The sequence below is a fragment of the Tympanuchus pallidicinctus genome, unplaced genomic scaffold, assembly GCF_026119805.1.
Source record: "Tympanuchus pallidicinctus isolate F22 unplaced genomic scaffold, pur_lepc_1.0 scaffold9, whole genome shotgun sequence".
NCBI lineage: Eukaryota > Metazoa > Chordata > Aves > Galliformes > Phasianidae > Tympanuchus > Tympanuchus pallidicinctus.
This window is the reverse complement of record NW_026294813.1, coordinates 4833628-4861621: the sequence shown is the minus strand read 5'-3', so window position 1 is coordinate 4861621 and position 27994 is coordinate 4833628. Positions and strand designations below refer to the sequence as shown.

Sequence of the window (27994 nt, the reverse complement as noted above, 5' to 3'; positions counted from 1 at the left end):
GTTATATGCAACTGTGAAAGAAAAACCCTCTCAAAACCTCACAGCAACTAGAAGACTGTACCAAAACAACCATTGATTCTCCTCTAAATCAGCAGCTGGTAAAAATCCTGATAATGGAACAATTATTTCATATGTAACTATTTCCCACCCAAGTACAGCAGCCATAAAAAGAACAGTTCAAACTGAAAAAAATATTAATTACCTTCTCTGAAACATCATCAAGAACTGGTTCTCGAAGAGCTGGTATCCACGCAAGGATATTGCAGTCTTTGCTACCACTATAAAGTTCCTTTAAGAAAGCAAGTAAAAATGACTCATGTAGAAATATACTGGATAGTGAATGATGCTGGGGAAAAAAGTGCACGGAATATTTATTTTTAAATATATTATTTATGCATTATTTCAAATTATGCATTACAAATGCATTATTTCTAGTTCTAATATAATCTTAACAAATAGTATTTTTAAAAAATATGCTAAGCCAAAAGAATGCTTATGTATTCTCCCCAGACAACTCACCAACATACTACTACTGATATTTAAATATACTTCATTGCCTAAAAGCACTTATCTTCTTACCTTCTTCCCTCTTTCATGTGTACTGAAGAGAAATGTATTTTAAAAATCAAAAAGCTTAAAAGATTGTCAATGGAGATGCAAGAAAGAAAAAGGAAAAACTATTTTTTTTAAATTAAAAAATATGAGTACAGTCATCTACTCAGACACGTTAGAAGAGAGTCTAAGTATGGAGTAAAGAAATACTAGGTAAACATAGTTTTAGTATGCCTAGGGTAAAGGAAAAGAACAAATAAAGAACTGTATCCTGCTGGGAAGACAGAGAGATCAGAAAGACTGATTTATTATTTTTAATATAAATAGCCTTATTTATTATGGTAATGACTAAGAACCGAGATTCCATTGTGCAAGGCATCCTGCAAACACATGGAAGCAAACAGCTTCTGCATGGAACAGCAAACAATCAAATACAGCTTCATTTTCTTAGTTATTAAGGAAATACAGACTTTTCTGCCACTTTAAACTGAGGATGTTTTGTTAATGAGAAATAATGCACAAACTTCACAGTAAACTTTGCAATAATAATGCTTCTCTTTTCTAAATGAGCCAATGTGCCGATTCTCTCATATGCCTTAAATCTTGAAACACACTGCTGCTTCTTACATAAAGTATCTGACAACACTCAAATACGGCCCCTGTGTTTAAACTGCACAAGTGAGACATACAATGTAATTTTTCTGTATTCAAACTGACAACAGAGAAGTCTTTAAATGTGCTGACTTAAACTGGTAACTGTGCATATGAGCATAATTATAGTAAATTGATTCAATGTAAGTTCAATAAATTATTAGAGATACACCTTCGCAGAAAGTCTCCTTCTGTATTATGTAGATGTAATTCTAGAACCACGTGAAATACACTGATGGTGCAAAAACTTAATGCTTAGTAGGCACTTAGAGGAATAGATACTCACTTTGATGGGTAATCTTTTCCAAGTGAACTGATACACTTCTCAAGTATCAGAGAAGAACTTGGGTTGGAAGAGACCTTAAATTTCGCCCAGTTCCAACCCCTGCAATGGGCAAGGCTGCTCGCCACCAGCTCAGGCTATCCAAAGCACCATCCAACCTTGGTGGTGGGATGGGGCACCCACAGCTTCTCTGGGCAGCCTGTGACAGTGCTTCACTGCCTCTGAGTAAAGAAATTCCTACAAATATCTAATCTACATCTCCACTCTTTCAGTTTAAAGCCATTTCTCCTTGTCCTATCTACGCTAAAAGTCAGTCCACCTTTTTTTATAAGCTCCCTACTTCCATAAAACTGCTCCCGGTTACTCATGCATAAAAGACACGCAAGATTAGAGTTTATAGTTTTATGACTGATAAACTGATTTATTATCTAATTTATTATTCTAATTATCTTACCTAGAAGAAGATGACAGATCTAAGTTACACCAAGGCATGGGTAAAACCTCACTTCATCCTGTCAGCAGTACTCTACTCAAGCATCCTGTCCCTGGCAGCATGCGGGATATCATTTGAGATTTAAAACAAGCAACTCCTCACAACTGCACATTCCTCCTTGTAAGGAATGTAATGGCAGCATCAGCATACTTCTACTTAATCTGTATTAATATTTGTTACATTTCTTCAGGTAATAGGCTGCACTGAACTAACACAATTAATTATTACAGCCTGAAATGCTGACTCACACCTGAAGTCAGTCAAAAGAAGAGACAGTGGGTAAGGCTCCTGCATTGTTTATGTTACAGTATAGCATAATATTTCTATATTATGCTTTCAAACTCTGAGGAAAGATTGTAGATAAGACCTACCCTAAATTTTAGTTATCTTTATGTGTTGCCTACAACTACATTTGCCAAATTCCTTTGCTGGTGTCACTGGCATTTCCTGAAAAATACAAGTAGCTCTAATTTCAAACAACACTAGCTCCTGAGGTGTGGCTAATATTTTATGGCATGTTATTTGTGTGTGGGGCTTAATTTCATTTCTTTTTCTGAAAGAAAAACGTAGGTCTTGTTTGTTTACGTAGATTATTTTAAGCAGTTAACATCATGCAATGATATCCAGCATACTCAGTTCAACAGTAAACAGCATCTTAAAGATTTCACAATGAGTATTTCCTTTTCCACACCACCCTTGAAATTACCTACTCTTATAAGATTAATGGCTCTTTTAATAAGCTAAATTCTACAGTTCTTGTTACTCAAGCAGACTAACATCTTATTAACTTCACAGAGAGATTTACGTAAGAAAAATTTAGGCCAACAATAATATGGATTTTATGGCTCTATTCCCAAGATCTCAAAAGGGACATATACGTACATTAACTAAATCTCATGCCACTCTGTGGAGACAGGTCCCCATGGTATCTCAAACACAAACCTGCTAATTAATTTGGGCCTAATAAGAATAGACAAAGAGTAACACCACTGGATTCCAAACAGCTGCATGGGTATCTGGGATAATATTTTTTACACAATTCTGAAAAAATATTAAGAAAAACTGAAGATGAGATTTAGCGGTGGGTATGAAAAATCATCCAAAAAGTTTAAAGATAGCAAAGAAGCTTGAAAGAATATTATGAATAGTATGAAGAAAATGCTAACAGAGATCCAGTACTAGGTGGAAACTGTAGAAACTATACAGTGCACACGAATTTCACATGTGCTAAAACGTAAGAAAGCTGTTGATCATCAACTATATTTTTCACCTGTAAATGAGTCACAAGAAGATAATAATTGCCCTTTCTGACTCAAATATTTCTGCTGGATATTTTAGAAACATAAGACTAGAAAGGAGGACCTGGAAGATAAGGTGCTGTGCTCAACACCTGAAGGTGAGTATATAACAGACTTAAAATCCACAGTCTCTACACTGCTCATGGCACAACAGCATAAACAATTTGTAAAATATCACACGACAAATTAGGCTTTGTGACTCTTAAGTCTTTAATGATGAGGGAATAATATACTATAGCAGGAAAGGAAAAGTGTGCAAGGAAAAAAGTCTGCTGAAGCCACAAATCCTTGTAATACTATGCTATTTCTTACGTGAAACATGCTCGGATTAACTTACTAAGCTCATCATGTTCTCAGCAAGTGTATCTAAACTGTCACAGATCCAGTGATGGTTATAACTATTGGTGTTTGAGCAAGATTATTCTAGCCATGTACTTAAGAGGTTGCTCAGTACTACAAGCAATACTAACACTTCATTTCAATGCACTTCAAGAAGGTGTACTCTTTCTTACTGTGACTATTAGCTGTTTCAAAGAAAGGCAAACGCCTCACCTACACTCTTACAGAAAACAGGAAAAAGCCTTAACGCAAACAATTTAGTAATGTCAATACAATGACAAAAATTATTCTAGGTATATTGAAAAGTAACCTGTGTGAAAGGAAATGAGTAGCTGAAGGAATCCAGTGCACAAAGTACATACTGTACTGCTACAAAGAAGAATTTTACCAAACTTTTTTCACTTGGCACACAGGCCACAGAACTATCTGTTTTGTCAAACTTTTTGATTAAAGTACTTCCCTGAAAATCTCTCTCTTTTTGTGCATGTGTTTTGGCAATGACAGAATGGCTTTAGTTGAAAGGTACTTACAGATCGAGTTCCAACCCCCGTGCTGTGGACAGCATGGCCACCCACCAGCTCAGGCTGCCCAGGGCCCCATCCAACCTGGCCCTGAACACCTCCATTGATGTGGCACCCACGGCTTCTCTGGGCAGCTGAGCCAGAGCCTCATCGCCTTCTCAGTAAAAAATTTCCTGCTTAAATACTTCAGAGTTGTCATCAATACTTTACTTACCTGAAAGTTAGGTTGAAATACACAGCAGTCAACAGTATTATAATGACCTCGAAGCATAGTTATCAATTCTCCTGAGAAAACTGTATAAACAGCAATGGTAGTTTTATACGGGACAAAGGCAAACTCTGGACTACAGCCACAAGAGACGCTGAATTTAAGTCCTTTTCTACTTTCATTACAGACTTTGCCATAGTTAACCTGTAAAACAAAAAAAATTATGTTGTTAGTTCTTAAGTAAAAACGCAGGAAATAACTTTACATAAAAAGGGCAATTTTGTTTCTTCATTAATCTGATAAAATTCATAAAGTAAGCTTCATAATGCTAATACAATTCCTGAGAGCTACACAAGTCTTTGCAGTTACTGGTATGTATCAAGAGAATCACTTCTTCCTGTTCATTAAATTTCATACTCTCCTTAGTAATAACTATAAATCAGAAATTTAGCTGTTAGAGGCAGAGTCTGCAAAGGTTATATGCTGAATCTACACTTAGTAGCCAAACTATCACCAAAATTAAAATTGGTTCAGGAATTACCTCCTTAAGCACATTCCTAGATAATCCAACGTAATCATTTTCTGTCATATAGGCACACTGTTAGACTTATACAATGGTATACAATTATAAACAACATATACATTGTGCTTTCTTAGGTTCCATCAAGTGCAAATCTAACATTTACAGGTTTAAGAACCTACTTTAACACATGGCAATTACACTGTCCTATTGAGCTCTTAAAATATGCCATGCACAGGAAAAAAGAAACCAATACATCACTTCTAAATACTAGTTTTCAAATAGAAACAGAAAGAAGTAGTAACAATGTTCCTTATAGTCCACAATAACTGCTGGCTCAGACACCATTTCATTCACAATTTTAAGAGGAAGAATAAGGAGAATTGGTAGTGTATTCATGCTTTAATTATACTTAAAATCCATGGAGTTCAGTGCAAGTCTTTAGTCCACATATTGAACAAAAACTGATCCACCCGACCTGAGGTGAAGCCTTACTGGACGTGGTGCTCACCAATGCAGAGGAGAGCATTAGAAAGGCTGAGGCTGAAGGCATCCTGGGCTGCAGTGACCATGTCCTGGTGGAGTCTGTGATCTCCAGTAATGCAGGACTGTCAAAAAGCAGAGTCAGGACCCTGTGCTTTAAGAGAGCAAAGTTTGGCTGCTCAAGGAACTGCTGAGGGGGAAACAGTCCTTAAGGGCATGGGCACAGAACACAGCTGTCAGCTCTTTAAGGACACCCTTCTGAAAGCCCAGTGGCTCTCCATTGCCCAGAAGTCAAGCAGGAGAAGCAGGCAACAGGCACGGCTGTGCAAGGACCCGAAGCTTAAACTGAGAGAAAAGAGGGAAATGTGCAAGAAGTGAAAGAAGGGTTGTGTAGCCTGGGAGGAATGCAGGGCTGTTGTCCGCATGTGTAGAGACGGGATTAGGAAAGCCAAGGCATAGGTGGAGCTGAACTTGGCAAGGGATGTGAAAGATAACAAAAAGGGGTTCTAAAGGTACATAGGCAGGAGGAGACAGGCCAAGGAAAGTGTTCCCCCTCTGATGGTAACGGGGAGCTGGCTTCCTCACACAGAAAAAGCTGATGTACTCAATGAGTGCTTTGCCTCCATCTTCACAGGTGATTAGACTCCTCCCCATGTCTGCCAGGGCCCTGAACCTCTACGTGTGGGTGTAGGAAGCAGATTCCATCCCACTGTAACAGTGGAACAAGCTGAGACCTCCTCATGCAATTGAATGTCCAAGGGGCCGGGTGATATCCATCCCAGCATTCTGAGAGAAATGGCTGATGTGGTTGCCAAGCTGTTCTCCATCATACTTGAAAAAACTTGGCTGTCTGGTAGAGTCCCTGGTGACTGGAAAAAGGGAAACATTACTCCTATTTTTAAGAAAGGGAGTAAGGAAGACCCAGGGAACCATAGACTGGTGAGTCTCACCTCTGTGACTGGGAAGATCATGAAGCAGATACCTCTAGAAGATATGTTAAGGCACATATGAGACGAAGAGGTGATCTGAGACAGCCAGCATGGTTTCACTAACGGCAGATCATGACTGGCCAATCTGGTGGCTTTCTGTGACGGAGCGACGGCTTTGGTGGACAGGGGAACAGTGGTGGATGTCATCTACCTGAACTTCTGCAAAGCTTTTGACATGGTCCCTCACCACATCCTTCTCTCTAAATTGGAGATGTGTGGATTTGAAAGATGGACTGTTTGGTGGAACTGGCTGGCTGGACACAGCCAAATGGTTGTGATCAACAGCTCTGTGTCAGGGTGGAGGCCAATCACCAGGTGCCCCCCAGGGGTTGGTCTTGGGACTGGTGCTCTTCAAAATATTTATCAGTGACACAGACGATGGCATCGGGTGCACCCTCAGCAAGTTTGCAGGCAACACCAAGCTGAGTGGTGCAGTCCATACATTGGAGAAGGGAAGCCATCCAAAGGGATTTGGACAAGCTGGACAAGTGGGTCCATGAGAACCTAACGAGGTTCAACAAGGCCAAATGCAAGGTGCTGCACTTGGGCCAGGGCAATCCCAGGTGTTATACAGACTGGGGAAGATCTCCTCAAGAGATTGGCATGTCATTTATGCCAAATTGTATGTGCATTAGTAAAGATCTCTGGGTTCTCATAAAGCTCCCCAGGTTCTCATATAGCTCCCCGTCACATTTTCTTGGAATATAATTAAAAAAATAAAATATTTTGACATTAAGCTTTTATATATATATAGATAGATATAGATAGATATAGATAGATATAGATAGATATATATATGAAAAACTATACAAATATTCTAAAGCGTAAATATTTCCTTGATGTCTGGCTGTATTGACTGCTTTCTATCAAAAAGTCTGAGGCAAATACAAGGATCATTCAGGATGAGCCAGGCAACAAGAGAGTGTGCTCATGCTATGGTTACAGTATGCTTGTAGCTAACAGCACTTACATAAGAAAGAAACATTGAACAAATCTAGAAAAAAATCTCTGTCATAAAAACATGTACATAAAGATAAGTTCATTAGCATACAGCTAAGTTGATTTTCATTTTCTATTGAGAGAATATTTTCGTGAGATGCATGGCTTACTGAATGTCCCATTGCTCATTTTGTAAAGATACTGTCGGTAAACACATTACTTTGCTGATGAAGAGTAATTAAAGCCCTTTTCACAGCATGTCAGCTGTAGCAACAATTCCCAAGCCACCTCACTGTTCATAACAAAGGCATATACTATAAAAGGGAAAGTGAAGGTTGGGGGAAAGAGAGTCTGGATATATACCATATAAATGCTCCTGCCTGCTAGAGATACAATGGAGGAAAAAAAAAAAAAAAAAAAAAGGATGCTGCTAAAACAACAACTAAATTAAGAACCTTACATTTGTTAAGAAAGAAAGGCAAAAACTTGCCTCCTTCAATTTGATTCTTCCTATTTTCAATGAATTGGTGTTTTGTGTTCCTTTTATGACACAAGATGCACACAAGCAATGTATAATTCAAAAGTAACTCATTTTGCTAGACAAATCCACTAAGACATAAGTTTGCAGTATTGCTCAGAAAATTCTTATGCACGGATTAAATTCTGTATCTTTTGATACAGGACTATTCATATTTGACATAACAGACATCCACCAGAAAGAGATATCTGGACTAAAGAAAACTAATGTGAAGAGCTGCTAAGCATCACCTGAAGCAGCTTGAATAGACTTGCATAGACTTTCTCCTTTGCATACACTCTTTCATACACTGATTCTCTTCTTTGGCCAGCAGATTGCTAAACACAATGCTAAATTGTTGCATTTTATTACCTACTCCTTTCTCAGTGGCAGTGAATGACATGTCTTTGTTTTATGCATCCATTTTAGTGAGCGAGTCCTAACCTAACAGAGGTCCAATCTTAAAAGGGAAGACAAATAATGCTGCAAAACAACAACTCTTTTCAAGACCTTCCCACGCTCTAAAATTATAAGAGTAAAGAAAAATACTGTCATAGAATGGCTTGGGTTAGAAGGGACCTCAAGGATTAAGTCCAAACTCCTAGCCACAGGCAGGATTGCCAGTTGCTAGATCAAACACTAATCAGGTTGCCCAGGGCCCCATCCAACCTGGCCTCAAACACCTCCATGAATGGGGCATCCACAAACTCGGACAAACTGTTCCAGCACCTCTCCACTCTCTCAGTAAAAACTTTCCCCAACATCTAAACATTGCTCATTATTTTTTGTAATGTTCAAATCACATTTCTCTCTCCCCAGTTATATTATTAATTACCATAGAGTCATCACAGAACAGCTTAGGTGGAAAGGACCTTAAAGATTATGTAATTCCATTCCCTGCCACGAGCAAGATTGCCAACCTCTAGATCAGGCTGCTCAGGGTCCCATTCAACCTAGCCTTGACTACCTCCAGGGATGGGGCATCCACAACTTCTCTGGGCAGCGACGCAGTACCCTCTGAGCAAACAATCTCCTCTTAACATCTAACAAAAATCTGCCTTCTTTTGGTTTAAGCCATTCCCTCTTCTCTTATCAGACCATGCAAAAAGTCAATGTCCCTCCTGTTCATAAGTTCTGATCAAGTACTGGAAGGCTGCAGTGAAGTATCCCTGGAGTCTTCTCCAAGCTAAATAAGCCCAGCTCCCTCAACTTTTCTTTGTAGGAGAGTTGCTACAGCCATCTGGGTTAATCTTGTGGACCTCCTCTGAACCCACTCTAACAGCTCCACATCCCTCTTGCTGTTGGAGGCCCAAGGTCTAGATGCAATACCACAGATGGGGCCTTGCAAGGGCAGAATAATGGGAACAATCACCTCTCTCTCCCTGCTGGCTACCTCTCTGTTGATGTAGCCCAGGATGCAGTTGGCTTTCCAGGCTGCAAACATCCATTGCTGGCTCACTTTTCGTGTCCACCAGGATCCCCAAATCCTTTACTGCAGGGTTGTTCTCAATGAGTTTTTCTCCCATATATGAGACTACCTCAAATGCAGTGTAACACTTCACACTTGGCCTTGCTGAACCCTGATTAGGTTCTCCTGGATCCCCTTTTCAAGTCTGTTCAGTCCCTCTGAATGGCACTCCTTTCTGCTGTATCAGTTCCATCACTCAACTTTGTGTCATCAGTTGATGATCACAGCATACTTCATTGATATAGCTGTTGAAGAGCATTAGTCGCATTAGACTAAGAGCATTAGACTCCTAGGGTACTGGCCTCCACCTAGTCATAGATCTGCTGACCACATCCCTCATACCACCGAACAGTCTAGCCTTCCAGTCTGTAACTGTCCAAAGGCACTGCACAAGTCCAGGTAGATGACTTAAGATGCCCTTTTCTTTCTCCCCACCAATATCATTGTTTCTTTGTAGAAGGCCATCAGATTGGTCAGACACAATCTGCCTTTCATGAAGCCATCCTGGCTGTCTTGGATCACCTCTTAAACGTCTTACATGTGCCTTAATACAGCTTCCAGAAGGATCTGCTCCATTATCTTCCCAAGCATAGATGTCAGCCTCATTACCCTGTCGTTTCCTGGGTCTTCCTCTCTCTCTTTCTTGAAAATGGAAGTGATGTTTCCTTTTTTTCAATTTCAGACACAGGGAACTTTGACATTTGTGACTTTCCATGTCTGATGGAGAGCAGCTTGGCAACCACATCTGCCAGCTTTTTCAGGAAACAGTTTCAAACCAAAAGAGGGCAGATTTAAATGTTATGTAAGGAAAAGGTTGTTTTTTTTTAAAAAAAAAAAATAAAAAAAAAAATCAGGACACTGGAACAGCTTGCCCAGAGAGGTGGTGGAAGTCCCATCCCTGGAGACATTCAAGGTTAGACTGGACCAGGCTCTGCGCAACCTGATCTAACTATAAACGTCCCTGTTAACTGCAGAAGAGTTGGACTAGATAATCTTTAAGAGTCCCTTCCAACCTAAAAGATGCTATGATTCAATGGAAACCGAGATCTTCCCCTGCTACTTCCTAAAGGACAGCATTCCTCAGCCCTTCCCTATCACTGATAAGTATATCTCCTTTCCTAGTGAAATCTAGTATCAAACTCAGGTAATAAACCCGCCAACTTGTTGCTAGTATTTTCTTGCTTCTCTTGATAAGTTGGATCCCATTTGATGTCAGCAAGCTTGGTCTCTCAAAGGTGCATTCAAAATAATAGTTCCCAAAATCCTGAGCATGACACCCTCCATGCTGCCATTCACTCAACTTGTTCATTCTCCTGCTTCTGGCTGGGTCGTAGTTTCCAATTCAAGAGAATTTAAGAACACTACTTGTGTTCCAGATCCTTTCAACATCATCCCAGGTATCACAAAGTCCTTTAACTATTTTATAATTTCCTAGTTGCAGTCTCCTGTGACCCAGCTTGAACAAGCAGGACCAGATAGTACTCCTTTGGCTTTATCATACCAAGTAGCTTCTACCTCATGAACGCAGCCCTGAACACAGGTGCCTAGCAGTCAGCTAGGCAGATTACTGGAGTGGAAAATGGGTGCCTCAGTGCCCCGCAGTACAGAATCCCATATTATAAAGACCTTTTGTCTTACTTTAGTAGAACCAGTTCTGACTCAGATCGTTTTAGATCATTTTAACATGACTGTTCCTTTCTGTTTCTGAATGAACATTCACACTTTCTTCTCCTTCCATCCCCAGAGCTTCGTATCTGTTGGTTAAGGCAACTTCAGGAGCAAGGGTAAGGCTCCCCCTTCTGCACTGAGAAAAGAAGGGGATCCAGTGTCTCCCATCTTTCCTCTTTCTTCCATTTGTCTCCTCTGAGTTGGAAGCTTGCTTAGCTTCTTCCCTTTGCAGGGACTTCAGACAGAAGAGCTGGTCTGCTTGTATTTCTACACAACACCATGCAGCAACCTCTCTTTCTGACTGCCAGATGTTCCTCAGCCTGGTGATTTCTGCACATAATCTGGCCACCTGCTCAAAAAGCTCGTAATCTACTCATGTAGTATTTAACAAGGAATATTCTATGACTTGCACATTTAATGAGCAGGTTGTGAAGTTTGTTATTTATCATGAGTACTGAAAAACTGCCATGCAAAACAGTCACTGTTCTCAAATAATTTTAAAAAACAATTATAATCTCATTGTGTTACTACACATCAAGCAATTAAGAACGTCTGCTCCACATTTTGAACTTCTGCTGCAAAAATATAGTACTTAATTAAAAATAATTGGTGGAGCATATTTGCCTTCATTGTCATCACAGTTTAATTTTTACCTTACTCAAGTTTTTTTTTTTTTTTTAAAAGATTTTGTGTTGTCACAACCGTGGAATGACCGCAGTTGGTGAAAATATTTCACACAGTTTACACAATAGTGCAGTCAGTGGACAGAGATGTGAGAATCAAGCATCTTAGTGTGGAACCAGCAGCTTATTCTTCATGAACACTTCTCCAAATGCTTCCTGTTAAACTAACTACATCAAAGTGTGTTAAGAGTAGTCAGTCACAGAAAAAAAAAATCTCCCCAAAAACTTGATCACAGACAAAATACAGGCTTCATATTGAAGCTGCAGGGTCGCCTTATACTAGCGCTGGCTTTTCACCAAGCTCATCAGAAACTGGATCAAACAGCTAAAACTATAAATGAATCATCAGTTATTTCTAAAGAACTCAGAAAGTCAGAAGAGTTGTATGGCTGCACACGAAAGTAGAGCAGAATCCTTCCTAGGAAAGAGGAATTTGATAAGCTTAGTTACAGTGAAATCACACCTGAATCACATTTGCTACATTAGTTATACTAATTTCAATTTCCTCAATCAGCTGATCAATCTCGTATGAAAAGATGTGACAAGAAGACAGAATGAATTACAGAATATCCTGAGTCCAACTGCTGGCTCCACACAGGACCAATAAAAAATGAAATAAAATCTTAAAATGTATACTGTACAGTGTAATGTACACTGTACTGTTACACTGTAACATCTATTTACTTTTTCCTTTAATGTTTACATCTTAATTTCTTCCAACTTACTCAGCGAAAGAAAATATGCTCCAATTTTATTTTTATTAATTTGCAAAAAGGAATAAAGATAACATATGCAATATCTTCTTGTTTGTACTTAAATATTTCAGCTAAAGTTCTTTATTTCAATGTTTGAATTTGTGTTACAATTGTTCGTATTTTGGTAACCTGTCCACACAAAAATCTTCTAAGTTTTCAGACAGAAGAATTTACCAGGCATAAAATCAGTTTGCATTTTAGTAAAACAAATTTTATATTTGTTTTATATATACATATATATATATAAAATTTTATATTAAAATTAATATATTTCATATTTATTTATTTCAACAATATAAATATATATTTATATATTTTTATAACAATTTTATAACTCAGTAGAGGAAAACCAAGAACTCCGGATAGATTCAACCACATAAGAGTAGACCTGCCAAAAAGATTCAACCAAGGAAGAGCAAATCCACATTGAAGTCAGAATTTTCTAGCTCAAGCATTCTACCTACAGAAACAACTCTTCCCATTATAACAAAACAAAACAGCCAACTTACAGAGCTATGAAAAAGGGTTCTAAAGCTAAATTAATGTATTGAGAAATTCAAGAGGGCAAACAAAACTTACCTGCATTTGTTTCAAGCACTTATATTTAATTCTCTTTATATATTCCACTAAGAAACAAGCTAACCCTCATACAGTTATCAAGTATTTACAGTTAGTTTGTAGAACAGTACTCAGTTGTTTCACATGCAGTTCCTTTTCTCTGAAAAACAGGTAAGTAACCACTAAAGTCTCTTCTTTTTGGAAAAAATTCCCGCTATAACCAGGAATAAAACAAGTCAGTTGCTGAGGGAGAGGAAGCAGATGCAGGAAATCAAGCAGGATATCAGTGGTAGAAAAAACTGGGCAAGGCAAGCAATTAGAGATGTTTTTTTTTGTGTACATTTTCCCCCAGGGTGATTGCAGTCTCAATGAAATCATCAGCTTTTAGAGAATGCTTTTTTACGTGATTCTTTGGTCAGCCAATGAGAAGAGGAAAGGTGCTATTAGCAAAAACAGAAGAAGAAAAAAGGGGGGAAAAGGAAAAAAAAAAAAAAAAAAGGAGATCAAATGGACTAGGAAGAGAAATAACAGAACTGTGGAATGTGCTTGTATTACCTGCATACTAAAGACCACTGAGTCTCACCTCTGGAATATTATCAAATATATTATCCTGGGGACTATACTAAGGACACACAAGACACAGAGGTAATGTGGGACAGCCAGCACAGCTTGACCAAGCCTGTCTGACCAATACAGCGGCCTTCTACAATGGACTGATAGCATTCATGGACAAGGGGAAATCAACTAATGTCATCTTTCTGGACTTCTGTAAGGCCTTTGACAAGGTCCTTCACCACAGCTTTATCTCTTTATTAGAGAGATAAGGATTTAAAGGATGGATTTTTTGGTAGATAAAGAATGCATTGGTTGTTTGAAGACAGAGGGCTGTGGTCAAGTAGAAGCAGGTCATGAGAAGCATTTCCCTCCAGAGGTCAGTTTTGGGACCAGTGTCTTCAACATCTTTATCAGTCACATAAACAGTAGGACTGAGTGCACTCTCAGCAAGTTTGCAGAAGACACTCAACTGAGTGATGCAGTCGATAAAATATAAAGAAGGGATGCCATCTAAAGGCACCTAGACAAGCTTAAATGTGGGCCCATATGAACTTAAGGAAGTTCAAGAATTGCAAGGTGCTGCATCTGTGTGAAACTGTTGGAGTAAGTCCAGAGGAGAGCCATGAAGATGATCAAAGGGTTGGATCACCTCTCCTATGAATAAGGCCCAGGGAGCAGAACTTGTTTAGCCTGAAGAAAAGGCCTTTCAGTATTCAAAAGGGAGCTTATAGAAAAAATGGAAACTTACTTTTTACGTGGTCTGATAGTGGTAAGACAAGGAGTAACATCTTTAAACTAAAAGAAAGGAGATTTAGATTAGGTATTAGGGAGAAATTCTTTACACTGAGAGTGAGGAGACACTGGAACAAAGTTGCCCAAAGATGCTGTGGACATTTCATCCCTGGAGATGTGCAAGGTCAGGCTGAATGGGAGCCTGGGTAGCCTGGTCTGGTGAGCGGCAACTCTGTTCATGGCAGTGGGGTTGGAACTGGATGGTCTTTAAGGTCCCTTCCAATCCATGCCATTTGATGATTCACATTTGTTTGCTGGTGCCTTAAAATTATTTCAAGAACATGCCTGGTTGGTATGCAAAAACACAGTAATCTAGACAATGTAAATTACAGGATAATGGAATCGAATCTGGACTTCAACAGCAAGATCATGACATGAAATAAGAAAAGAAATAGAATAGATATGAATATGAAATAGAATATAAATAGAATAGAATATGAATAGATATGAAATATGAAACAAGTCAAAGTACCAACAGGCACAGAAAAACAAAAAACAGTGATCCAGCTGGTGGTAGTAGAACGAACAAACTGTATCATCTTCTTTGGTGATGGTGATTCGAAGACAGAAAGATGTTTGTATACTAAGTAAGTGCTGCAAACAAGCTGGCAAATATGGAGAGCATGGGGATAGATAGATAACTATTTTCATTTAAAGGTCTTTAGGGAACACTTTCACCACGTTCTGTAACTAAGCAGCAGTAGTAAAAGATTTTTAAGGCAGAGATAAAATTTCTTTATTTCCTAATAGCAATGGCAGACCGCACTAACATGACTAGCTAAAATGCCATGGAAACTGATATACCTGCTATTTCCTTCTTTCAGAATAAATATAGAAAAGTTTTCTTTCCAGTTTTTAATTTTTCTGTTCTCCACAAAAAAATAAACCCATCATAAACAAAACAAAAACAAAACAAAAAACAGCCCATAGAAAGGATTATGGAACAAAGATGGCTTTTTCCTGTTTGGTTGCAATGCATATGTAAAGGGACAGAAAATTTCGACAAATGATGAAGAGCTCCACAAGAGAGGTTTCATAAAAATACAGGAGACTTGTAAGAAAGCCAGGAAGTCTATCAGTGAAACACTGTATTTTTTACATGAGATTTTTATTGAGATGTCCATATCTCAATGACAACTAAAAGTTTAAAAAAATCTATACCAGTAGTCAGTACATATTATGATTTTCTTTACTGTTTGAAGCATTTTCATCTATGCTTACAGATAATGAACTTACAGTTAGCATAATTAATTGTTAAATAGCTAAGTAGATCCACACTTCTTCACGTTTTTTTTTAGTAAACAAAAAATAAGAAATCTATTATATAAAAAGGCTCAGAAAGTATTAATATGTTATTTCCTTATGACAACAAATAAACAGCTAATGCAGTTGTAACGATAACTACAGAAGTTAAAAGAAATCCTTTAAGTCAAAGCAAAACCTAACTGAAGACTCTTGATAACTTACCAACGTATTTTCTCCAGTGGAGCTGTTCCAAAGTCTCATCCGATCATCTGTACCAACAGTCAAGAGATGAAGGCCATCACTTGTGTAGCATAAACCATTAACTCTCCCATTGTGAGCTGTGTTTACTGTCAGGAAAAAGAATTTCTTCAGATTTTGTATATACATTTTTATTTAGATATACAGTACTGAAAGAATTGTTTGATGGTATCGTGTAAATAAGTTAATAATTTAACTCTTGGTTTATGAAAGCATGACTCTCCTTGGATTACTTACTTTAAAAGAAAAACAATCATTGAAAACTGACACATAAAACAGTTCATTGCACATATTGTGTACAGCTTAGTAGAAACAAATTCCAAAGATTTCACCTAATAAAATCATACATTTTAAAGAAGGATAAAGAGCTAAAACCCAACTCCATTCTACCATGGCACATCTGACTACGGTACCCAGAAATCAGTCTCACTGAGATAAGGTGTTTCTGCACTACACAGCAGTGCACAATTCAGACGCACCTTTATTTAGAGCTAGAAAAAAAAAAATCTGCTTACAAAAATTCAGTTACTTCATCCAGAATCACAATATATAAAGTCTATATTCTCTGATTTAATTCCACATTACTATGTATTTCTCAAAGCAGCGACTGAGGTAACTGTTTGGCTCAAACAGTTAGAACAGACATAATGCCGTTGTCAAAGAGACTTCTCTACAAAAGGGTCCCAAACACAAGCAAAATCTCTTTTGGGGAAGTATCTGAAGAGAAACTGAACTGCCTGTGTAATGCAGTAGGTAACAAATAGGATGTCACAGCTGTGTTTGTTGGTCTTGGTACTCAACACATTCACAGAATGTAAGAAAACTTCTAGTTGGGCATGAATTACAATGTTATATTCTGTATTACCTGCCTCAGAAGATGCTTTCGACTTTTCTCCATTGTGTTGATCAAGCGTAGTCAGACATCCTGATGCTCTCCTCACATCCCATAATTTTACTTTACTGTCAGCACTAAGAAAAACAAATTGGTACTAACATATGCATTAGGAAAATTACTTCCATTCAAGTCAATAATTGCCTTTAGCCAACCCACCATCGTGCAGTCACAGTCAATTTTGCGAAAAGATGAACTTCAGATTTTTGCTTATATGAATCAATAACTACATCTAGTACATTCAAGGCACCTACGTGAAGAGTGAATCTCTGTATACAGTATAACACTTTTGCATATAAACTCAAACCAGGAATAAACTTGCTAATAATTCTACTGATTAAATTGTAGCTACAGGTTTTAGCATTATCTATATGGTTGACCGGGAACAGCTGGCTTCTGTCAGAACTGCGATTGTCAATGTTACCAGCGGCATAAGGAGGAAAAGACCAAGACACAGGCTGCTGCAGTTCATTCTGGCTCCCAAACCACACACTCACGTTACATCTTCACTGGCCATAAAACCTACGCCGGTTGCTGGTACTCGATTCAAGCTGCCTGCATTTAAAAAGCAACACTGGAGGCAGTGCATTTTGCATGGCACCTTGATTTGAGCAATTCATGCGTACTACAAGACTCCCAAGTATAAATATGAGGTAGACTAGTATAAAAGGCCATTTCTAATGCACTGTCACCCATGTAAATGCATTTAAATGATTTGGATATTTCTCAGCGAATTAGCGATACTTTAGGACTAAAACAAACAACCCTCAAACAGAAACCTAAGTCACTTTTTACCCCAAAGACATCTGTATCTTCCTGATCCACAGCTGGGCAGTACACTCAAACTTCTCCTTACATAAACTATCTTCTAAATGAAATGCAACATGCTTTTTCCTGTGCATTCTCATGTTAGATCAATATATTAACAGTGTATATTCCTGTAAACTGTCAGCTAAGCTACTGGTGCTTTCTGACATAACTGAGAACAATTAACAAGGATGGCACTTTGAGTTAAACACATTTGACTTGGTTATAAAATAGATTAGCAATATAAACACTAATGAATGGTAAGAAACACCTCTAGAATTTGCTTATAATTTTAAATGCTATTAGTATTTCCAAAATTCTGTATTATCTTCCTACAAAATAAGCATAATTTGAACAGCTCTTGTCCTAAAAAAGTGAGCTAAAAAATGAAGCATACAATAAAGATTAACTTCCAAAGCACATATGAAATGTAAAAGCAGGTACAATAAATACATTAAATTTTCTCATTGTTTTTATTTCATATAACAACATCTTTACCTTGCTGTTGCCAAAACATACTCATGACGTGGGGACCAAGATACTGCCAGTACTTCTTGCCTGTGACCTAGAAACAGCATGAGAAGGCTTAGGTAGTAATCTAGGAAAATACTTATATACAATAATGCAAGTAACTTAATTCTGCAGGATACATCAATTCAGAACAATAATCTAAATTTTCTGAATTGCAATATAAATTTGGATAGTGTGCAGTTTTGAGAGAGAAGTTTTTTCCCTTTCTACACCTTGCTCACGTGGAACTGCAATAACTCTATGTGATACAAGAAGTATTATATCTAATCTTTAACAACTATGGTTTTGCTTGGGTAAGACACAGTACAGAATAGTCACACTTATTGTAACCATGTTAAGAAATATTATTAAATTCTGTATTAATTCTGATGTTCTCAAATGCAAAATAAAGAAAAGTCTTCACCAGTTCTTCAGCAAGTCTTTTTAAAAAAATGTTTATCTTAATTATTTAATACTAAACTTCTATGCAGCTTACTCTCAAATACTCAGCTCCCAGATTTCAGATATATTCCCCCTTCTTATATTTAAATACATTAAGATACTAAAATAGATGTGATATAGCAGCGATACACTCACTGCAGGTTAACACTAACATTAATAAATATGCATATACACACACAAGCATGTATACATAAGGACTACTCCAAAAGTAATTTTATGTTGTGCTGAGGGACATGGTTTAGTGGGAGCTATTGGTAATAGGTGAAAGGTTGGACTGGATGATCTTTTAGGTCTTTGCCAACCTTGGTGATTCTATGATTCTATGATTTTATGCCACCTATTTTACGACATTGTCCCACAGTCTCAGAGGCAGATGTTGGTGGTATGGCAGTAGAGACTGACCCATCCCACCAGTATCCCATTACATTTTGTTGCTATGTGATACAGCAGCAGAGGGGCAGTCTGACAAAATGGCATCTGACACAGAAGTGCGTGTGAAGCAAAAGGTGCGGGACTGAGTTCCTCCATGTGGAAAAAATGGCACTCTGGTGAACTGGTATTCACTGACACTAGCTGAACATTTGTGCAGACCAAATAGATGGATGTGGACAAAATGAGCCAATGAGTGGTGCATGAGAGGCAGCAATGACAGCAACGTGAAAGACATGCCATGTTCCAAATGATCATGCACGTTTTTATAAGCATGGCATGCAGGTTTTTGTTTAGCACTGGCAAAATGTAGAGCTAATGGCAGTAACTATGCTGAAAAAGTACTTTGTAGATGAGAATTCACTCTATTAAAGACTGTTATTGAGTTCTGGGTATCAGTTGTGCTTAACAAATAAATATATAGGAAACATTTCTTTGAAACAACATACATACATGCACATATGTGTGTACATCAAAAACATTAAACAAGTTTAGACAACAGGAAGTCTAGAGAAACAAATACAAGGACTGTAAACATACTTCATGTAACAATAGAAACATATTGATGCAAAATAGAGTAAGTCATATAAATACATTCCAGTTATGTAATTTAGAATTAGGTGAATCACTTTTTTTTTTTTTTTTTTTAATATATATATTAGTTGCCTTTCCATTTCCTGGCCATATGTCATATTCATTTCCCAACAATAAATATTAGGAAAAACATATTAAGGGCAAATCTCACTAAGCGCAAAAACTAATGGACTACAGAATAATAAAATCCTACCACTTACTGAATTAAGTCAATGCAAAGAATTCGATATGATTATTCCAAAAACAGTAGTAGCTTTCTACAAAGAAACCTCTAAAAATAATTACTAAAAAAAAAAAATTCCATGCAACAACCTTCACAGGTTATTTTGTTAAAAATAGAAGATTTTTCTTATTAAAAATACAGAAATTCAAAGACACCCACCTCCTGCACTGAATTTACATGCACACAAAAACAAGATCAATACTTAACCATGTAATAAACAGTAATTACTATTGATTAGATCATGAAAATGTCCCAACATCTGTAGTAACTGTTCATTAACGTTTGTGTTCTCCAATTCATTAGCACTAGGACTAACACCCAGAAGAATCTTTAACACTGTGTAACTTTCACAACTGACACTAAATACATCAGTCATGTTACTTACAAAGAATACATTGTATATAGTGTTTCTTTATAGGGCCTGCTTTACTCAAAGTAGTTATTGTTTAGCATTTTATGTTTCAGACTAAAAAGTACCCTGCAGAATGTGAGAACAGGATCCAGACTTCAAGTCACAGAGCTGTACTTTGGGGCTTTTGGTACCAACTGTAAACAAGAGAAACAAAGACAGCTGAAAAAGCAAACAAACAAACAAAACAAAAAAACCTCAACACAACCATCATTTGAAAGAACAACAACCCAATCTTAGCACTGACAAAGAAACAGAAGAAAAAATGACAGCTGCATAACTACTCATTTAGTCAAAGTAACACATTCTGTAACAGAATTACATTTTCAGGCCAAGTAAATTTACCTACAACAAACAAGAAGTAGAAACTAGGGGCAAATAAGACAGTATTTAAGTATCTTGAGAATTAAAAATATGACCTTTTCTTTAAATATTTTGTCTAATCATAGTAACATCCTGCAGTTGTAAGCAATGCATACACACATACACTATTGACCTGGGTGATGGGATTGAGTGCATCCTCACTAAGTTTGCAGATTACACCAAAATGGGAGAAAGTCAATGTGCCTGAAGTTAGGAAGGCCCTTCAGAGGGATCTGAATAGACTGGATATTGAAAGTGGCCAGCCTCTTCTCCAGTGTAACTAGTGACAGGATGAAAAGGAAGGGCCTCAAGTTGCACCAGGGAAGTGAACCCAAAAGGGTGGCTAGTCACTGTTCCTGGAGATGTTAAAGAAACATGCAGACGAGGTACTAAGGAATGTGGTTTAGTGGGAAACATTGGCTGGCGGTGGATGGACAGCTGGATGATCTTGGAGGTCTTCTCCAAACTTGGCAACTCTATGATTCTGTGGATGCCTTCCTGGGTAAACTATTCTCGTGAGCCTGCCTTAGTGGAGGTTAGATTACATTATCTTCAGAGGTCCCTTCCAACTCCTACAATTCTGTGATGCAGTGTGTGATTGATTCTGTGACCCAGTAACCCTTAGATGTTAGTTAAGTACACAAAGGTAATCTAGCTAGGAATTTTCATCTAGAAAGTGAATGGAACAATACTTATTTCAGAAGACTAACTACAATACTCTCATGAATATCAATCCAAACAACTGAAGATATTTTAACAATGTCTTTTTCATGAAGGCTGAAATTACGTAAGGAGGACAGGAGAGGAACAAGAAATTTGAATATTACTTGCTTTTTAGCACAATTGCCTAAGTACATAATGAAATTCTTATAACACCCACATACCTGCTATTAAACAATGTTTTGTAGCAAATGGGGACATGTGATGGCTATAGACTGTTCCCTCAAACTGAAATACATCTGCAGGCTAATGATAAAAAGATCAAATTAGTTAGAGTACAAATACATTAGCAGAATGTACACCTTTGTTATTATTTTTTCAAGTGATGGCTGCAAGTAAAATACAGATATTCCTATTTGCACACTAACAATAATTCGTCTGGTTAGAAATCTCATCACACAAACACTGCAAAGTAAGTAAGTCTGCTCACAACACCAGACAATTATGCCAGTGCTGGGAAGTGATCCAGAAGAATGCTCAAGGAAGTTCATCAGAAACATCACCAGAAAAGATGTAAGGATTATCAAAATCAAAAGAGAGCAAACAAGAAAGTTGCAGCACAAAGACTAAAGTCAACAAGAAATCGAGCTTAGCCTAAACCCAGAAGCTTATTGTCAGCTTACAAATCTGACACGCTAAGTTTCATGCTGAAAAGTAATCTATGTATCTATATAGACCTATACTGATATATAAAACAAACAACAACAACAACAACATAGAAAACAAAAAAGCCCACACATAGTGATGAGCTGCCTTATCAGTGTTAGAAATATTGAAATACAACAACGGCTTTAATCAGTACAATGACTTCCTGGTACAACTGCTTTGTCATCCCAGTCTAAAATACTCTATAGAAAAGAAAAAAACTTCAATCTGAGTTATATGCATTTTGTGGAAGAACAAGTCAATCAGTAACCTTCACACAAACACTGTGTTTTCAAAGTAAGTGATGCTCACGGAGACACCAGAAATATGAACAATTTTCCACTTAAGAGAACACCTTAAAAGAATATCTGGTGATTGCAAACATAGCCTCACGTCTCATAAAAAGAAATGAAAATCTATCATGCTTCTAGAATGACAGATTTTTTTCTTTTTCTTTTTTTTTAATTCTTTCACTGTGTACTGAAACAACATTCAAATACTGTCAGTGTAAAATCGTTAATATATGTGCATACTGGAAACAATAAATGCATAACTCAGCAATCAGGTACTCAGAGTCTGAAAAACCTAAAAGCCTGCAAAACCTGTTAACTTCAATTAAGTCAGTTATAATGGTTAACATTTTCTCACTGGTTTCTTCCATTCTCCTATAATTCACTATGAGAAAGAGTGTCTGTCAGAACAACAGAATTTTGGATTCAGTGACCCAGCATGTCCTCTCCAAACTCATTTGACTACTGCTCTGCATATAGAATACTTTGTCCTCTTTAATTTCAAATGTTAAGAAGACCAGTCCTTCTAAAGCATTATTTACATCTTAGTTAACAAAAATAATTAGCTCTGCTGTACTGCTGCTACACAGCTCAACTCAAACAAACAAAACTCAATATTTCCTGAGAAAAACACAATACCTAAAAAGGAACAAGAGCTTCAGACAGTTCTTGGTGGACAAATAAGTAATTTATGTAGCATAAAATAAACTAGGTACATTCCTACTCGCAGCAAAAGCAGAAAGGAACTGTCCTAAGAGCTCCAAGCTCCCATACAGCTCAGGCAATCAGCCCCCTGATACAGACAGGAGCATGCCAATGTACAATGCCACACTACTGCTGTTCTCACAACTGGCTGTTTTTGTCCTTCTAAATGCCCAGTTCTGTCAGGCTCAGGGTGAAATGTGGATGGGGAATAAATGACTTGTACTAAAAAAGCCTAAAAAGCAAAGAAATTCTCTTACTTGTAAAGTGTTAGTATCCCATATTTTCAAGGTTTTATCAAATGAGCTTGATGTAAACATTCCAGTATCATGAGGATACCACTGGACTGTCTCCACACTGAATTTATGTGCATCAGGATGGCTCCTAAAATTAAAGGGTTTCAATTGGTTAGTGTCTTGACAATTGGCTTATAATTGTCTTGATACTCAGTGATAACTTGAATAAGTAACTGGCTTTTTATTTGTTTGTTTTAATTATACTAATTTTTCAAGATGAACTAGTTATTTTGGTGCCTCAATTTCCAAACAGTCAATGTAAATTACTTCACAGAGCCCTTATTTCAAGAAAGCATGGATCATTTACCCCTTAAAAATATGGTATTTATAGCATGTCACAAGTTAAGACTCTGAATCTGGGGCACAGAAGAGTAGTGTCTTTTGAAATTGTCCAATTCTTAAAGTTACAATGTTTAAGGTTAAAACCTAACACTACAGACCATTTACATATATGGAATCCCACTGTCTTAGAATCAAACCCACTGAAATATACAATCACACAAACAGTTCAAAAAATCCATGATTAGCAAATAATTACAGCTACACAATCACTGGAATTTCAAGGAACTGGAACAGTATTTAATGAGCAGTTACTGAGTTAATGAGAGGTTTTTTTTGTTTGTTTGTTTGTTTTTTTGCATTTACAAATGAAACACTCAATTCAACTGTATGTAGTAATAAAAAGTAATACTACTGGGAAGAATGGATACCAGAGCCAGTATTTACAGCTCCAGGACATGATTCAACCAGATCCTAAATGCTATAGGCAGCTTTGTATATTTGGTAGGCAACAAGCATCCGAGCTGGATCCACGTGGACTCAGCTTGAGGATCCAGTACCACCCTCCCAGATTCAGAAGCATCATGCTGTCAAGTTAACCCTGGTAGGCAGAAAAGCACCTTCAGAGCCTCTTGTTCAATCATTCACTTCCCCCAAGTGGGATGGGAGAGAGAACTGTGAACACAGGACTGAGAAAACCTATTGTCTGAGATTAAGACAGTTTAACAAATCAAATGAAAATAAAACAACCAACTAAGTGAAACAAACATCATAAAAATAAGTAGATAAAATAAAAGCAACTGCTCACCACCAAGTGACTGAACTCCAGCCAGTCCCAAAGCAATAGCAAGCCCTTGAAAACACACCTTTCCCTCACTCCACCCACCACTTTCTCCTTGCCATCCCAAGTTCACATGACAATTGCGTGGTATGGAATATCTCCTTGGTTAATTCAGATCAAGCACTTGGGCCATGCTTCCTCACAATCTATCACCCATCCCCAATCTACTTGTTGACGGGTCAAAGTGAAAAACAGTGAAAATCTCAATTACCTTAAGTACTGCTCAAAAACAGCTAAGATACTGGTGTATTATCAACATTCTTTAGGCCACAAATTCAAAACACAGCACCACACATGCTACTGTGAAAAGAAATAACTCCACCCCAGTCAGACCCAGCAGATACACTAAAGCAGTTCAACTGGCTCCATCTCAAGCTAGTGAAGAACTCACAGTATTTCTTCACTACTTTCAAGTCACCTGGCCTCCAAAGTGATAACTACTGCAAGGGAATCATTGTGTAAATACTGATCCAGATCTGCGTAGATCTGGCACTACACCTCAGCTAATAAAGCTTCCTGTTTACTTGGGTTGCTAGAAAGCACAGAAGATATCTTATGTCTTTAAAAAGAATGAGCCTTAAGCCAGCACCGACAACACTAATAACTACTGAGAAACTACAGAGTTTAGTTTAGTAACTTCTCCTTGGTTATTTCTAAGTAATAACCCTGTAACAGCCTGTTAGTTTGCCACAATGCTCAGCATCCCCTGATTTTGAGCACCTATTCCACAGGGGAGCAAGCTAAAAATCTTCAGTACCTCTAATGCCAAGAAATCAAACCCAACTCAGTATGAACTTAACTCCTATAGAGTCATTTGAACAAATCCATGCAGCAATATCCCAATTCATTTTCCAATAAAAACTAAATTCATTGAACTACAACCTTCGTGTATTAAATACAAGTGTACAAAACTGGACTGTGTTCAGCACTACACCAAAATCATCATTTCTTCTACATTCTCTCTTGAGTAGCTCTGTTGGAATCACCTTTGATCAAACTGGGCTTAGTAGTGGCCAGGTGCCATTCCACTTCATCTCTCAGAGCTGTATATTTTTTTCTAATTCATTTTATATCCAGTGTTTTTCCACACTAGCAAGGAAATACGAACCTTTTAATGTAAGAAAAATACAGAATGAATTATATGGACAGTAAAGTCACTGATATTGACTCACCCTGGACAGTTTTCAAATAGAGAAGACCTACAGAAGCATCAGCTATGTTGCTGAGAAGCTTGTTAAGTTTGTTTACTCCAAAATGTCAGTTTTTGCCACATGACAGCATGAATCATATGAAAGGAACTAAAAGTTGGAGAGCTGACTCCGAACAAGGAAGGAAAAATTTAGAAAACTTCTATTCCAATGGTGACTCCAAATCTATGTGAGAAACATTAGGTATGTTGCAATCTAATAATAGTCTAAACTATTGGACCCTCAGCTGTCCCAGGTCAGAATCTACTCAGAAATATCCTCACAGGACACCTAACAAGAACTTCTTCTTAAAGCAATTTCCTGACCAGAGTTGCTTTGTGCCCTGCAAACTTGAATCACAGACAAATACTTTTTGCATGTTATTATCATGTATTTTAAAGATAAGAAACAATCAGATCAAAAGTATTTCTCACTGGTAATCAGAAATTCATTTATAGTGTCAGAAGTCTACATGGATAATATTCCAATATCTGAAGCTATATACGTAGCTAATTAGCTCCAGTAAGTATTTAAAACATACCAGGAAACTAGACAAATACTTGGAGTAAAGCATAACAATAACTTCAGGCATAAACCTTGCTACAGTAACTTTGAAAAATAACAATAGCAACATCATTCAGAACATTGTTCTGTGTGAAATAAGATTCTACTACTATGATTTAATCTTCTGTACAAGTGATGAGAAATAAGAGACAGATCTATATAAATAAACACCTACTCAAGAGACAGACTGCCAACTAGCCATACTGAAATAGAATTTTCAAGTACGGCTCCAACTGACTAGACTGATAAGGAAACAAAGGATCATTTTAGTACAGATTAATCATTTTTCTTACACTGTGTGTTAGCAGCACGTGTTTCTTCGGTTTTCTCTGTCCCAGAATTCACTTTTGTTTCTATGTTCAGGGATACATATTCATTACTAGCTCTTAATTACAATTTTAAGTTATTTTCTTCAAGTAGTGCCACACACACAACACTTGGTAAGTGCAGCAGACTATGTTCCTATGCGTTTGTTTCATGTTCTATATATCTTTTTTTTTTTATTCTTCTTAGTGCCCAACATACCAATCTGAGGCTCTTACTGCTATAGATATGTTTTGTGCTTGGTACCATTCACCAAGTTCTTAAACCTCAAATGACTTAAAGGCTAGGAAAACACAAGGAGAAAATGCAAATTGGATATATATCATTGTTACTCTTAGATTAAATCCCTAACCTAATAGAAAATCTAAGCACAAAATAGAAACAGATTTTGCTGGAAGACTTAAAGCCAATAGTCCACAAATCTTCACTACCTGCAGAATGGTCTCACACAGCAACAATGGTTTTGAGTCTTTATACTGATCCTTTCAAATAGCATGGTAGTACCTTGGGTCTTCAGGAAAATATGACCCATTTTTGTCAGTAACACATCTGTCCTCATTCAAACATTCCTAAAAAGTTCTGTATTAATTAGACAACATGGTGCTAACCTGGTGAACTTAAAATAAGCAATTGTAAAGCCAGTAACAGAGAGAATGAAAATAAAACCAACAACTACAAACCTTAGATTGTTTTTCCCTCTGCTGAACAATTACGCAAAATCATTTTTCCTTTGTTTAAACGTGTAACTATTCCAAGATACACAGAATTATACATATATTGTGGAATGCAAGGAATATTTCCACAGCCCAAAGTGAAACTGCCAGAGACCTGCTCAAACAATATTAACAAATGCTCATTGCAAAGATATAACAAGTAACTTCTGCTACGTAGCAAACGACAGATATCTTTGCAAAGCTTCTACAATTTTTCTCTTTATGCCAGAAACATAATCTGCAATGCTAGCCATCACCAAATATTTCCAGTATAAAGCCTCTTTATCCTAGACATAAGCATGCATATTAATCTGTTACTTTGGTGCTAGTCTTACAATGGATATAAATATTAACTTTTAGTAGTTTTTTCTTTGAGAACCTACCTTCCCACAGAACAAAGTGCTTTACATGTGTAATTTGGTTTTCTGCTCAAGTTTTCAAGGTCATAAAGAACAATAACACCATCGGAGCCACCTGATAACATGCTGAAAGTATAAATAAAACACACGGGTTACAAAAGGTAAGACCACAACCTGCTAAATGTAATTAAGGATTCAGCTATAAAATAATGGCCAAGACGTAGTGAAGTGATTTTAGCCAAACTTAAGTATATACTTACTATCTTCCCTCAACAGGTTCAATATCAAGGGTGTTAATACCACTGCCATGTATTCTTTCCACATCTCTATCTTTATTTAATTCTAAACTTAGAACTCTGAAAAAAATAGAAGAAAAATTAACAGAAAAGTGAGATGAAAAGTATGAACAGATTTTTAAGATATCACTATATAACTCTACACAGTGCAAAGCATGGTCTCATCCTCCCTCAGTGCATCTAACATCCCATCTATTTATTCTTGCAAAGTAAACTTACAGAGACACATAACAAAATTAAAAGTTTGGTAGAAAAAGCGTTTTATCATCAGTATTGTCAGAAGTTAAGAGGCAAGAAAATATGTAAGACAGGCT

The 27994-nt window shown here is 37.3% G+C and overlaps 2 protein-coding genes across 5 annotated transcripts in view; both read right to left on the bottom strand.

The window, feature by feature from the left end:
* The window catches only part of LOC128074290 (uncharacterized), a 497996-nt gene that overhangs the window by 123205 nt on the left and 346797 nt on the right, over nt 1-27994 (bottom strand). The gene's annotated exons all lie outside the window — the stretch shown is intronic.
* Nucleotides 1-27994, bottom strand: part of ERCC8 (ERCC excision repair 8, CSA ubiquitin ligase complex subunit) — a 33173-nt gene that overhangs the window by 3355 nt on the left and 1824 nt on the right. Inside the window, exons 2-11 of one of the 4 annotated variants that reach the window (XM_052670460.1) lie at nt 27645-27740; nt 27409-27510; nt 23082-23205; nt 21349-21430; nt 20170-20238; nt 17973-18039; nt 16641-16744; nt 15740-15864; nt 4352-4549; nt 203-289 (exon numbers count right to left, since the gene is read on the bottom strand). In XM_052670460.1, coding sequence (XP_052526420.1) covers nt 203-289; nt 4352-4549; nt 15740-15864; nt 16641-16744; nt 17973-18039; nt 20170-20238; nt 21349-21430; nt 23082-23205; nt 27409-27510; nt 27645-27740 — 1054 coding nt within the window. Of the gene's footprint in view, nt 1-202; nt 290-4351; nt 4550-15739; nt 15865-16640; nt 16745-17972; nt 18040-20169; nt 20239-21348; nt 21431-23081; nt 23206-27408; nt 27511-27644; nt 27741-27994 lie in introns of those variants that run through there. The other 3 variants (XM_052670461.1, XM_052670463.1, XM_052670464.1) reach the window with 3 other exon arrangements.